At 33.9% G+C, this 13272-nt stretch overlaps 1 protein-coding gene across 3 annotated transcripts in view; it reads right to left on the minus strand.

Annotated features, from left to right (window-relative positions):
• Positions 1-13272, minus strand: part of KIF18A (kinesin family member 18A) — a gene marked incomplete at its 3' end in the record, with an annotated part of 105028 nt that overhangs the window by 48971 nt on the left and 42785 nt on the right. For all 3 annotated transcript variants that reach the window (XM_081241333.1, XM_081241335.1, XM_081241334.1), the window contains exon 13: positions 10431-10666. In XM_081241333.1, coding sequence (XP_081097459.1) covers positions 10431-10666 — 236 coding nt within the window. The remainder of the gene's footprint in view (positions 1-10430; positions 10667-13272) is intronic.

The following is a 13272-nucleotide window of genomic DNA, read 5'->3' on the forward strand; positions in this document are numbered from 1 at the left end:
ATTACTTAAATTCATATTTGATAGGAAAATGTGTGTATAACAAGGGGTTCAGTGAAAAAAAGCAAAACGAGGTTAAAACATTAGTGAAAGGGGCAATAAACCTAAAAATGATGAAAAAACTGTTTTCGACTGTCAATGAAGTTATAGTTTGTTGGGGAGAGGGAAGGTAAGATATGATAATTGCTATAACAATGGAATAAAAAATATAATGGAAATGTAAAAGAGTGTGTGCAGGCAAAGTGGGGAGGACTCATTAATGGGAAGCTTTCATAAAGAAGGCAGTATCTAAATTGGACTGTCAATGAGGATAAGGATCTTAATGGGCTAGGATGTGGGATGGAGAGGAAGTAGCACTCAAGATCGAGTGAAAAGCCTGGAAACTGTAGAGGCAAGAAAATGAAAGCATGTTTAAGAGGAGGTTGGGACACCGACTGCTATAGGGAAGTGAGTCTGCATAGGGCTGGGAAAGCCTTTAAAGGTTCTTCTAAGTAAGGGGTCTGAACTTTGCTGGGAAGATCATTTTAGGGTGAAGAGCAGACTGTAAAGGGGGAGAGGTGAGAAATGGAAACTATTCTAGATATCAGTATAATTATTCATTTCTTACATCAAATCTTCTCAAAATGTTTTAAAATAAACTGAATTAAGAATCATCACTCTATTCTCTGTTTAAATAAATCTCTAAAACACAAGTACTAACTGGCAATTTCATGTGGTTTCTTAGGTAGGAGGGGTCTATATTTATTTTTCAGCTTTTTGAAATATTCCACAGATGGTTCCTCTAAATAGAGAGACTAGATAATTTATCACTAATGAGTTAAAAATCCCCCTCTTAAAAAATGGGCAGGCCTTCTGGGGTCATCTTTTGATGTGCTATATCATGTGTCCTGAATGATTTTACCCAGGGGAACTAATTTATCAAAAGCTTAAGACTGCAAATGTTAAAAGATTTACAGAGCTGTACGTTAGTGTAAAAAGCAGAATGCAGTATTTAGCAAACATGAGTCACAGGCTGCAAAGTAGGGTTCATGACAGGGAGACACTGATGAATGAGATTAGATCTAATTGAGGTTTGGTACAAAATGATGGCAAGGATTTTTCTTTTGCTAGCACTCATGTTAATATGTACGCGAGCAAGTATTTTGGGAAACTATGCTAAGTTAAAATTAGTTGGCAAAGTTCTAAAGTGAAATCAAATATTAATATATGCATTTCAATAAACACTTCTAGGCTACAAGTGATTGATACAATTACTGTACTACTCATAAATCTGGATTCTTTTTAACAGCCTTGTGACTCATGGAATTCGCAGATGCAAATGTACAGGTGAATGAATTTTAACTATTTAAAAGATATATAACCTTAAGGTACTAGTGAATTAACCAAACTAATAAACATTTTATAATGTATTCATAAGACACTATTGTGGTTATTGTAGTAATTAATGCCTACAGAGATAATATCAGCTATTTACGAATATCACAAAGAGAGAATACATTTTAAGAACTGTTATAGTCCTTTGAATTAATCCAGCACTCTGAGTAATAAATCAACCATAACCTTTTGAAACCTGTCTCCATGGGAAATAGCAGATACCATGTTTTCCTCTCAGTCTCATTTTCCTAGTATTCATGCTTATGTAAGATGGGAAAAAAGAAAAAGACAGTGCAAAGAACCTTTTAATTTACAGTAATATTTGCAGTTACAGGTGACTAACTGAACAATGCCTTGTGTACAAGGAGACTAAGGGCCAAACGAAATGTATTTAGGGCTTCAAAAAAGACTTTCATTGTCTATTGGCACTGATTAAATTTTGTTGCCAAATGGGAAGATATATGAAAGATTTAGTTTATAAGCATTTTGCTGCTTCATATTTATTATATGAGGAATTAGTATAGAGATCTTTTTTATAAAATGAAACATCTTTGTATTCAAGTAATTACAGGGGAAAGAAACTTACATAAGAACCCTGTATTCAATCAGAATATCTGTACTATAAGAAACTGGTTCTACTAGTATCTTTTATTGTACTCTAAGATAAAATCACTGACATGGGGTGCAAAATTTAAGAAAAGGAAAGGTTAGAGACAGAAATATTACTAAATGTGAGTTTCCAGATGGATAATGAGGAAATCTTGACTTTTCATTTAATGTCAGAAATTTTATCAGTTCCATAATTAAACTCTGCTGCCGGCATCCCCACCCTGCATGGCACTCAGTGAGTGCTTTCTCTGTTTTCCAGACCCAAAATAGGTGCATGTTTTACTCCAAGTCAACAGACATGTAGTTTGGAGGCAAAGATTTTAAGTCAAATAAATATCTATCCCAAAATTAAGTACTGACATTGGTAAAGTATTATAATTAACAAAATTTAAAAAGTTAATTTCTTCTTGAATAAGAAGTAATATAGGCTTATTAATATAAGCAAAATAAAATTAGTCCATATAACAAAAATATAAAAACAAAGGATATCTTTAATTAACAAATGTATAAGACATATATGAAGAAAATTTTAAAATTTTGCTGAGGAACATACAAGAGGGTATGCATATGGAGAGGCAAACTATTCTAGAGTGAGAAGATTTGACAGTAGGAAAATGTGAAGACAAAATTTACAAATTTTCAAAAAGATTTTACTTCCTTGGAATCAGAAAAAAATGATTCTGACAGATATTTCTTAGTCAGGGACACTTTAAAAACAAAGAATAAAAAAGGGGGACCAGCACTGCTATATGTAAAAAAATACTATAAACTATTAGTTTTTAAAATAATAGTTACTAGCTCTAGGATAGAATAAGATAAAAATCCAACAGATAAAAATCCAACAGATAAAAGAATAAGATAAAAATCCAACAAACAGAATTACCTATGACTACTTACTGTATGTAAATTAATGGTGCCATAAGGATAGACTGTCAATATATTATACAAGAATGACTAGCTCTTTGGAAAAAAATTAAGTTAGAGTCTTGCCTGTTATCTTACGTCAAAATGTAAATGGAAGCAAAAATTAAAAAATCTTATGGGTAAAAAGGCCTTTTGAGGAATAATTCCAAAGGCAGGGGGAGAAAAAAACAAATGAAGCTATTTTATTAGATAAAAGTTTAAAATTTCAGTATTAAAAAGGACATCTCAAACAAAGTTAACAGTAAATGATAAACCTGAAGAATATACTTGCAACATGTATCTTACAGGAAAGAGTTAATATCCTTTGATGATCTCATCTAGTCCTATGGCTTTAAATATCATCTAAATGTTAACAATTCTCAAATTTATCTTTCAGTTCAGACTTCTAAACTCCAGATTCTTATATCCAACTGCTTACATGATATCTCCACTTGGATGTATCTTAGACAAATTTAAAATGCTCCAAATTGAACTCCTAATCTTCTGTCACCTCTACCCTATAAACCTGCTCCACCATCTCTTTTAAGGTGATTGGATTCTTTCAGTTGTGGAGTTCAGAAATCTTAGTCAACTTTACCCTTTCATTCTCTCACACCCCAAATCCAATTTGTCAGGAAATCCTGCTGGCTCTACCTTCAAAATATATTAGAATCTGACCACTTCTCACCAACTCCACTGCTACCAACCTGGTTGAGCTACCACCATCTTTTACTTGGGTTATTGCAGTGGTGTCTTAAGTTTCAACCCTTGCCATATGACAATCTATTCTCAAAACAGAAACCAGAGGGATCTTATAAAAACATAACTAAGATATGTTACTTCTCTGCTTAGATCATGCCATAGTTCTGTTTAGTTCAGAGTAAAAGCCTATGTCCTTATAATGACCTACAAGGCTCTACATGATCTGCCTTTGTACTTTGATGTATCCTTACCATCAGATAAGTGCCTGGCACACAGTAAAAGTTCAATAAATATTACTGAATGAATGAATAAACATCCATATCTTAAGCTCTTGTAAATAAGTAACAATTTTTGCTATACATGACTATGTGAAAAAAATGTTCAAATGATGGCTAGGTCATTCACAGAAAATATATCCTTAAATAGATGGAAAAAAATACACTCAAGTATACTAGTAAACAAAGGAAAAATGGAAAGAAGATAATATTTATGACTATTAAAGTGGCAAAGAATCAATAAGTAATTAGCAAAGACAAAAGAGGGAGAGAGAACCCCAGATTTAAAAGGATTTAATAGATACATCCCAACCAATGACAAAGTATGGGCCTTGTCTGGATACCGATATAAAAAAGCTATAAAAAGAAATCATTTACGGGACAATGGAGGAAATTTGAACACTGATGGCATTAGTTATGAAAAGGGCACTGTGTTTTCTTTTAGAGACACTAAGATGTAAATGGAAGAAATGATATGTTGCCTGAATTTTCCTTCAAAATAATCCAGTACAGATATAGATGGGGTGGAGGAAAGCAGATGGGGTTCTCAAGACTAGCCATGAGATAATTCTTAAAGTTAGGTGATAGGTACAGTACATGAGGCTCATTATAGTTTTCTTTGTATTTCTATGTGTTTGAAAATGATTTTCTAAAAATTAAAAATTGAAAATATTTTAACACCAACAGCTGGTGAAGCTAAAAGGAGAAAGGAGCTCACTTTCTTTTCTTTTTTTTTAATCTTAAAAAGTATTTATTGATATCTCTCTGTAAGTGAATCAAGTGGGTGTAAAGCATTATAAACACAGCATTGAAAATCAGCTAAACCCCATTATAAAAATAAATTACACACACACAAAAAACAAAGACAGTGAAAGAGAGAGAAATTCTTACAAAATTCGTTCAGGGGCTGTGATGCAACCTGGATTGACCACATCTAGACCCACACCTGGATGAGACATAAGGCTCCACACTCTTGGGGCTGAGAGGATTGGTGAGGTTGGGTGAGGAAATGCAGATCCTTTAAAGTAATACTGCGTGGTACCCATTCCATGGGTCCCAAATCTCCAGGTTCAGGGGAATCTTCCTACAGCTAAAACATGCATGGGAAACCCAGAGGATGGTACACCGTGTGATCGGGAAAGGTTTCTAAAACACACCTCATCTATTCATCTCCTGGTGCTCGGGTTCGCCATTCCAGCCGCTTTACTAACAATCTCCCCACTCAGAGAATCAAGGAGCTCATTTTCTTACACTGTTCATGGGAGTTAAAATTGGTACAACCATATAGGAGAGGGAGAAATTACTTAGCAATATATATTAGAAACTTTTAAAGAAGTGCACATTTCTGGAGCCAGAAATTCCACTTCCAGGAATTTTTCATAGGGGTAATCAGGCATGAGCACCACGATAAATATATATATTTGCTCACTACAATATTATTTATAATAATGAAAATTTATTAAACAACCTAAATTCCTAACAATAGAGTACAGATTATATCAATTATAGTTAATCTCATCAGATTTTTAAAAACACAGTGTGTGTGTTTTAAATACAAAGAATGTAGCTGATCTAGTAAATACTTTTTAAAGCACCAGAAATAAAATATTCAAACCCCACAGCATTTAGTAATTTTGAAATTTAACAACAAGACCACTTGACATTACAGGAGTATAGGAAAAAAGTTTGTGGCACATGTAGAAGCTTAAGATGAATGAGACACATTTAACTCTGTTTTGCTTGAGTTGAATTTTACTTCTAAAATTTGTTAAGACTATTTATTGATAAATTTTAGCAATATATGCTATTTGGCTATTGCTTCATGTCTTTAGAAATTCAAGCATCAATTTCACTATTTATACTTTTTAAGATGAACTACTTCAATATTCTAAGACTAGGAAAAATAAACATTTATAAATTGACTCACTTTATACCCCTTCCCTGTTATTCGTCTTTGACTCTCTCTTCATAATGAATATAATATACATAATTCATGGAATGAACAAGACATACTAAGCAAATAGTTAATCTATAAAATCACTTGAATATTAAAATAATAAAGTAAGAACAAAACATAATAAAAACAAAACCCACCTTCTGATACATTTTCAGAAGAAAGTTCATGATTATAAAAGGTAACATAACCTCAATAGTCTTTCCTTTTGAATATGTTGTGAAAAAGAATTCAGAACCAAATAAATGTTTTGTTTTACTGTTGACAAGTATAGTCTACGCAATTACACTGTAAGTGAAACACAGATTTTTAAATAAGGGATACTGATCATCACATAGCAGGTGGTCAGTATTTCTTAATCTTGGTGTTAAAACTCTATTTCCTCTCCAACATCTTGAATGCACTATAAATAAAGAATCAAGGCCCCAAAGGTATGAGAGAATCTGAAAAAAATCTTAAGTTTTCCTTCTAATGATCTCAACGAGGTCACTTCTGATGAAGATAATGCTTTATTAAAAGAAAAAGAATATACATATAACCCCAACTTGCCTGTCATCTTAATGTAAAGATATAGTATAGGAAGCCTAATAATAAGAGACTTAGGTAATTCAGAGCAACCTCTGTACTGAAGGCAAGTAAAAAATCTGGACAAAATATAAAAAACACAGGCTTGAAGGCACAGGAGAGCTAACAAGATTGTGAAGAATTATAGGCAGGTATCAGGAGGAAGTTGAAGGCTCAGGAAAGTAACCTCTGCATTTACAGCTATTTTCCCCTCAAGGTTATTTGCTGATGCTGGAGGTGGCAGAACAGCTTAGTAACATTGTTGAGAGCTTTGTAGGACTGGGATGCAGGAACCGGAATTTAGTGCCTACTAAAGGGAGTTCTTCCTAAACCCTCCCCAATTTGAGTTGGGGCACAGCTAAACTCCACAGGGTAAACTAGGAGTAGGCAGGCCCTCGCAGAAGCTGAAGTTCACTTTCAAATTATCTCAGTCTCTAAAACTGGACTGAAACGATTTTAGACTGCTAATGCCAAAAGGAGCCTGGAATAAGCAAATATTAATCCTCTCTGAGGAAGACATTGTTATCAGAAGTCTCAAGGGATTTCTACAAACGATTCTGAAAATACATGTGGGATGCACAAAAATTAGCATGCATTCAAGGAAATGCACGTGAAAGAAATCCAGCAGAAAGAGAACAGAAACAGACGCAGTGGGTTCTAGGCTTGGGAATTCTCAGGCACAGACTTCACCCAGCGGATTCAGTGAGAATTTCTGCAAAGAAATGGAAACTATAAAAAAAGAATCAAATGGAAATTCTGGAATTGAAATATAACTGAGATAGGGAACTTGATGGATTTAAGAACCATTTGACACAGCTGAAAAGAGAAACTACAGAATATGTGAAAAGAAATTTCCAGGAAGAGAAAAAACAATGAAAAGCAGAAGAGAGTAAAAGGCATAGGTAAGACAATAAAAAGGTACCATGTAATATAACTGGAGTCTCAGAAGTAGAAAAGAGAATAAAAGTGGCAGAAGTAATATTTGAAGATATAATGGTTACGAACTTTACAAAACTGCTGAAAAATAATGCAGACACAAATTCAGAGAGTCCTGTGAACCCAAGTAAGAGAGGTAGAAATAAAATTACATTTAGGCACAATACAGCAAAACTACTAAGACCCAAAGACAAAGAGAAAACATTTTAGGAAGCCAGAAGTCAGATTATATTCAAAGGAGCAACACTTAGAATGAAAGCTGGCTACGAAAGCAACAACAAAAACCAGGAGATAATGAAATGATGTCTTTAAAGTGCTAAAATAAAAGAACACCAAACTGGAATGCTGTACCCAGCTAAACAGTCTTCAAGAAAATAAGTAAGATACATACATCTTCAGAAGTAATTGAGGTTATGAAATTTAAGATAGGGAGATTATTTTAGATTACCTGATGGGCTCAATCTAATCATATGAGTGCTTAAAAGCAAAAACTTTCTCTAACTGTAGGCAGAAGAGATGAGGCAGAAGGGAAGGTAAGAGAGATTTGAAGCATGAGAATGACTTGACCTGCCTTTGTTGGCTAGGAGATGAAGTGATGAAGAGGGCCACATGCTAGGGAATAGGGGTGACCTCTAAAAACTGAGTGCCTGCACAATGCCAGGTACTTTAGCAAGTTTGGACTTGCTCTGAATTCGAGCTGCCTGGGCGATAGCCAACAAGAAAACAGAGACCTCAGCCCTACAGCCACACACAACTGAATTCTGCAAACAACCAGCATGAACTTAGAAGCACGTTCTCTCCCAGAATCTCCAGATGGGAGACCCAACTAGCTGATACCTTGATTTTAGCCTGTGATACTCGAGGCAGAGTAACCAACTGAGCCTGCTGGACTTCCAATCTACAGAACTCTGAGATAATAAATCAGTGTTATTTTAAGTTGATATGTTTGTGTTAATTTTTTAGTGTTGCAATAGAAGCCTGATATAAATGGAGAAATCCACAGTAAAAGATGAAGTTTTTAATAGTTCACCTCAGTATATGACAGAACATGAATTAAAAAATAAGTCAGTAAGAACAAGATTTGAAGAACACAACCAATTTGACCTGACTTAATATATTCTTTAAAAGCATAATTGAAACATTTACACCAACTCTATGCTGGTCTTTAAAGAAGTCTCCACAAACTTCAATGAATTAAAATCACTAAAAATAAGAGTTGCAAATTTAAAAAGAATATACATTAATTTAGTGTTGCTGTTATTACTTTGGGTTAAGGTAAAGATGAGACATAAACAAATGTAAAATCTCATAAACACTTGTATAAGAAAATTTTTGGAGAGTTTGACAGATCATTTTAATTAAAAAAAAATATTTGTTCTCTGACCCAGCAAATTAGTTCCTAGGCAACTGGTACACATGCAGACATGGGAATACAGTAGTCTCCCTTTATCCATGGGAGGAAACATTCCAAGACTACCAGTGGATACCTGAAACTGCAGATAGCACTGAACCATATATTTACTATGTTTTTCTTTTCTTTTCCTATACATATCTACCTAAGGTAAAGTGTAATTTATAAATTAGGCACAGTAAGAGATTAACAACAATAATTAATAATAAAATAGAACAATTCTAACAATATACTGTAATAAAAGTTGGTAACTGTGGACTCTCTCAAAATATCCTATTGTACAAATTTAATGCCTTTTCCATCTGAACTAAGCACTTACCACACATTGTGGCCATAACTTTTGCAATTTGAGGTCCAAGAGCAAAACTAACATGAATTTCTTCTTCCTTCTTCATGACTTCATGGATAGAATATTCACTCTTCTCATAAATTTTAGCAACCACAGCATGTGATTTATTTTTCTTTCCTTATTAAGTCTAGAATTTTCACCTTTTCACTTAAAAGGAAGCTCTTTATGGCTTCTCTATGGTAAACCCAAATTGCTAGCATCACTACTCTTGCACTTTGGGGCCACTATTAAGTAAAATAAGGGCTACTTAAACACAAGCACTGCAATACTGTGACAGTCGATCTGATAACCAAGATGGCTACTACATGACAAACGGGAAGAATATGATGGACAAAGAGATGATTCACATCCTGGGCAGGACAGAGTAGGGCAGCATGAGATTTCATCATGATACTCAGAACGGTGTGCAATTTAAAACTTATGAAGTTTTTATTTCTGAAATTTTCCATTTAACATTTTTGGACCTCAGCTTAGTGCAAGTAACTGAAATGGTGGAAAGTGAAACTGCAGATAAGGGAGGACTACTGTATATGGGCATGCTCTCTGACATGCACTGTTCACCAATAGAACAATGGTGAAGTAAATGATGGTGCATCAATTCTCACAACTATTAAAAAACATGCTAGATTCTTTATGTATGTACCCTAAAACTGTTCAAATAAACTAAACAAATATAAACAGTTGTAGTTTAATATATATACAATATGCTAGCATTCATGTGAAATGTAACAAAAAGCTAATGAGTTAATTATCTAATACAAATATTATACACACACTGTAATGATAACCAAACTGTTAATAGGCATTTATCTCTAAGATAGCACAGAAGATTGAGGTTCTGGGAAAAGTTGAAGAGGGCACTCTACTGCTATAGAATCTGAATATTTTAAAACCAAGATTATATGTTAGTTTTTCAATTAAAATGTCCCATGCACACTTTTATGAGAGCAGAGACATCAAGTGATCTGCCAACAGAAAAACAATAAATTCTACACTGTTAGTTGATCTTAAGGACATACAAGATTGTTATGTATTACAGAATATAATATTCTTAATTATAATCTTCAGTCTTTAATAGAAGTTAAATTTTAAAGAAGGGTGGAAGTAAAATTATCTTATCAAAAAAAGGTAAAATAAAATAACTTTACTGCTAGAATTATTTAGAACATCAAGCATACTTACTCTTATACCTTTGAAAGATACTGGTTAATTGAAATGATTCTGAAGTTAATTCTCCCATTTTCACAAAATAGCAAACCTACTAAAAAACTGACTGTTCTGTTGATTGATATTATAACGGAGGCTACTCCTTAGAAATAATGTTTATTTACTTAATGAAATAAAAGCTGTACTTACAACAAGGAGAAGACTGAACTGATCCAAGTTGTGGAAAGGTCGTAAGAATAGAAACCCCTGGTAGATCATTTTGCTTTGCATGTTCAGTAGTTTGGTCAGCCCAAACCACCACTTTCTTCCTCTCTACCAAATGTTCAATTTCTTTGAAGTCAGACTCAAAAGTAGCATTTAACAGGCCAGATTCTTTTAATGCACAATACTGTTTTCTTAGGGCTGGAAGTAAAGCATTCAATACTCTGCATACAGAAGGTGACAAGAAAAGAAAGATAAATACTAAATTTTAAATACATTATTATGGTTCTATGTAACATCTAAAGTAATAGCAGATGATTAAAATGGTTCCCTGTACATATTTTCCTTTAGAATATTTCAATCAAATACCTCAAATATTCTTAATACATTAAGTATAGATTGGAAAGAATGTTGGATGGGAATTACAAGCACCAGGCTGTAGTCTCAGCGAGTCTTCACTTGCTTTTATATGACCTTGGATAAGGCACTACCTGAGGTTTCTCTTCTATAATGTGGGGTACAGCTGGACAGCCACTACTTTCAATAGGAGATTGTTTTCAGAACTATGCAAAGCATAATGTGATTTACAAATCAGAAATAGTGTTGTTATTGTTATTAAATACTATGAGATTGAAATGAAATATTAATACACTGTCAAACGATGAAGCTCAACTTAGGTATATAAGGTTTAAAAAATAACAAATGAACAAAAGACAACTTTCCTTGAAGTTAGCTCTTCATGAGCTAAAGCAATAGCTTTCAAAGCCATTCAAAGGAAAAATGTGGAAAAGTATGGTGGGTACAGGAAAATGATGGGGCATTGGATTCTTGGCTCTGATTCAAAATCTCGCCTATTGCTGTCAATCAGAGCAGTACTAAATGCATCTTTTTAGGTATTAGACCTCCATGAAGAGTGTTCACTGAAGAAATGCCAGAACTAAAAAGTTATAGGTGGTTCCTAACTTTTATATCAAAGAAGACATCAAATAACACAAATAATCTTGAAATGACTTAGTCCTGGTGTTCCAGCTGACTCATAACATCCAGAAGAATAGAACCATCTGAAGTAGGAATAGGGCAGTGGGAAAAGAATAGGCACTAATTTTAACACTTAAGGAAATAACTACTTTATTATCTAAGAATCTTAAATATTTAGATAGTACAAATAAATAGTCTGTGACATTTTTCTTTTTGGTGATAGTGGGGAGTACGCTATTTAAGCCAAGTAGGTAACAACTGTAGGGAAAAGTCATTAATCAGAAAGTCAATAAAAACAGTTATTTACAACTGCTTTCCTTTTGGAAAGTCTAGAATTTTGATTCACCCTGCTAGGCACAGGGCGCCTATTCAACCAGCTCCCAATAAAAATCCAGGACACTAAGTGTCAGCCTAACAAGATTCCGAAGTAGACATCATTTCACATGGGTCATTGCAACTTTTTTCTGGAGAACTTAAGCACAACTGAGTGGGTCCACTGGATGAGGACACTTGAAAACTTACAACTAACTGGTTTCCTTTGTTCTTTGCCCCATTCACCTTTGCCTTTTGCTGATTTTGTTTTGTATGCTTTTACTCTAATAAATCATAACTATGGAGTCAACTATACGATGGGTTCTGTGAGTCATCCTAGTAAAATATCAAACATGGAGGTGGTCTCAGGGACCCAGGACATACGTTATTTATGTATGTATGTGTGCATGTATGTATGTTTGTATGTATTTATGCATTCATTCATTTATTTTTAAGTTTTTGGACTCGATATTGGTATATATTGCAAAATGATCATCACAATAAGTCTAGTTAACATCTGTCACAGAATTCTTTTTCTTCTGATGAGAAATTTTAAGATCTACTTTCTTGGCAACTTTCAAATATGCAGTACAGTATTAACCATAGTTGCCATGCTGTACCTTACATTTACATGATTTACTTAATAACTGGAAGTTTGTGCTTTGTGACTCCCTTTGTGGTCCCTTGACCAATTCCCCATCCCTGCCCCCAACACCCCACCACCAACCTGTATAACCTGTTCTCTGTATCTATAAACTTGGGTTTTGTTTTTGTTTTTTGTAGCAATGAACACAGGTGTGCTTTATTATTTGTGTTAGTGTTTTCATTTTCTTTGGATAAATACCCAGAAGTGGAACTGCTGTATTATATGACAGTTATTTTTACCTGCCTATGTTTTCTACTCAGGGTTTTATGGTTTCAGATCTTACGTACAAGTTTTTAATCCATTTTGAGTTAATACAATTTTGTGTATGGTGTAAGATATTCTTTGGCTTGTTGCTGTGCACTTTTCCCAGCACCATTTATTGAAGAGACTATCCATTCCCTATTGTATATTCTTGGCACCTTTGTTGTAAATTAATTGACCATATATGCATGGGATTATTTCTGGGCTCTCTATTCTGTTCCATTGATCTATGTGTCTGCTTTTGTGCCAGTAATATACTGTTTTGATTACTATTGCTTTGTAGTATAGTTTTTAAATTGGGAGTGTGGTTGCTCACACTTTGTCTTTCTCAAGAATGCTTTGTTTATTTGGAGTCTTTTGTGGTTCCACACAAATTTTATAATTGTTTGTTCTAGTTCTGTGAAAAATGCCATTGAGTATTGATAGGGATTGTTCTAAATCTGTAGATTGCTTTGGGTAGTATGGACATTGTAACAATACTAATTCTTCCAATCCATAAGCATGGAGTATATTTCCATTTATTTGTGTCTTCTTCAATTTCTTTCATGAATGTCTTATAGTTTTCAGTGTACAGGTCTTTCCCCTCCTTGGTTAAATTTATTCCTAGGTATTTTATTCTTTTTGGTGCAATTG

Source organism: Mesoplodon bidens (genome assembly GCF_964165515.1).
Source record: "Mesoplodon bidens genome assembly, chromosome: 7".
Classification (NCBI taxonomy): domain Eukaryota; kingdom Metazoa; phylum Chordata; class Mammalia; order Artiodactyla; family Ziphiidae; genus Mesoplodon; species Mesoplodon bidens.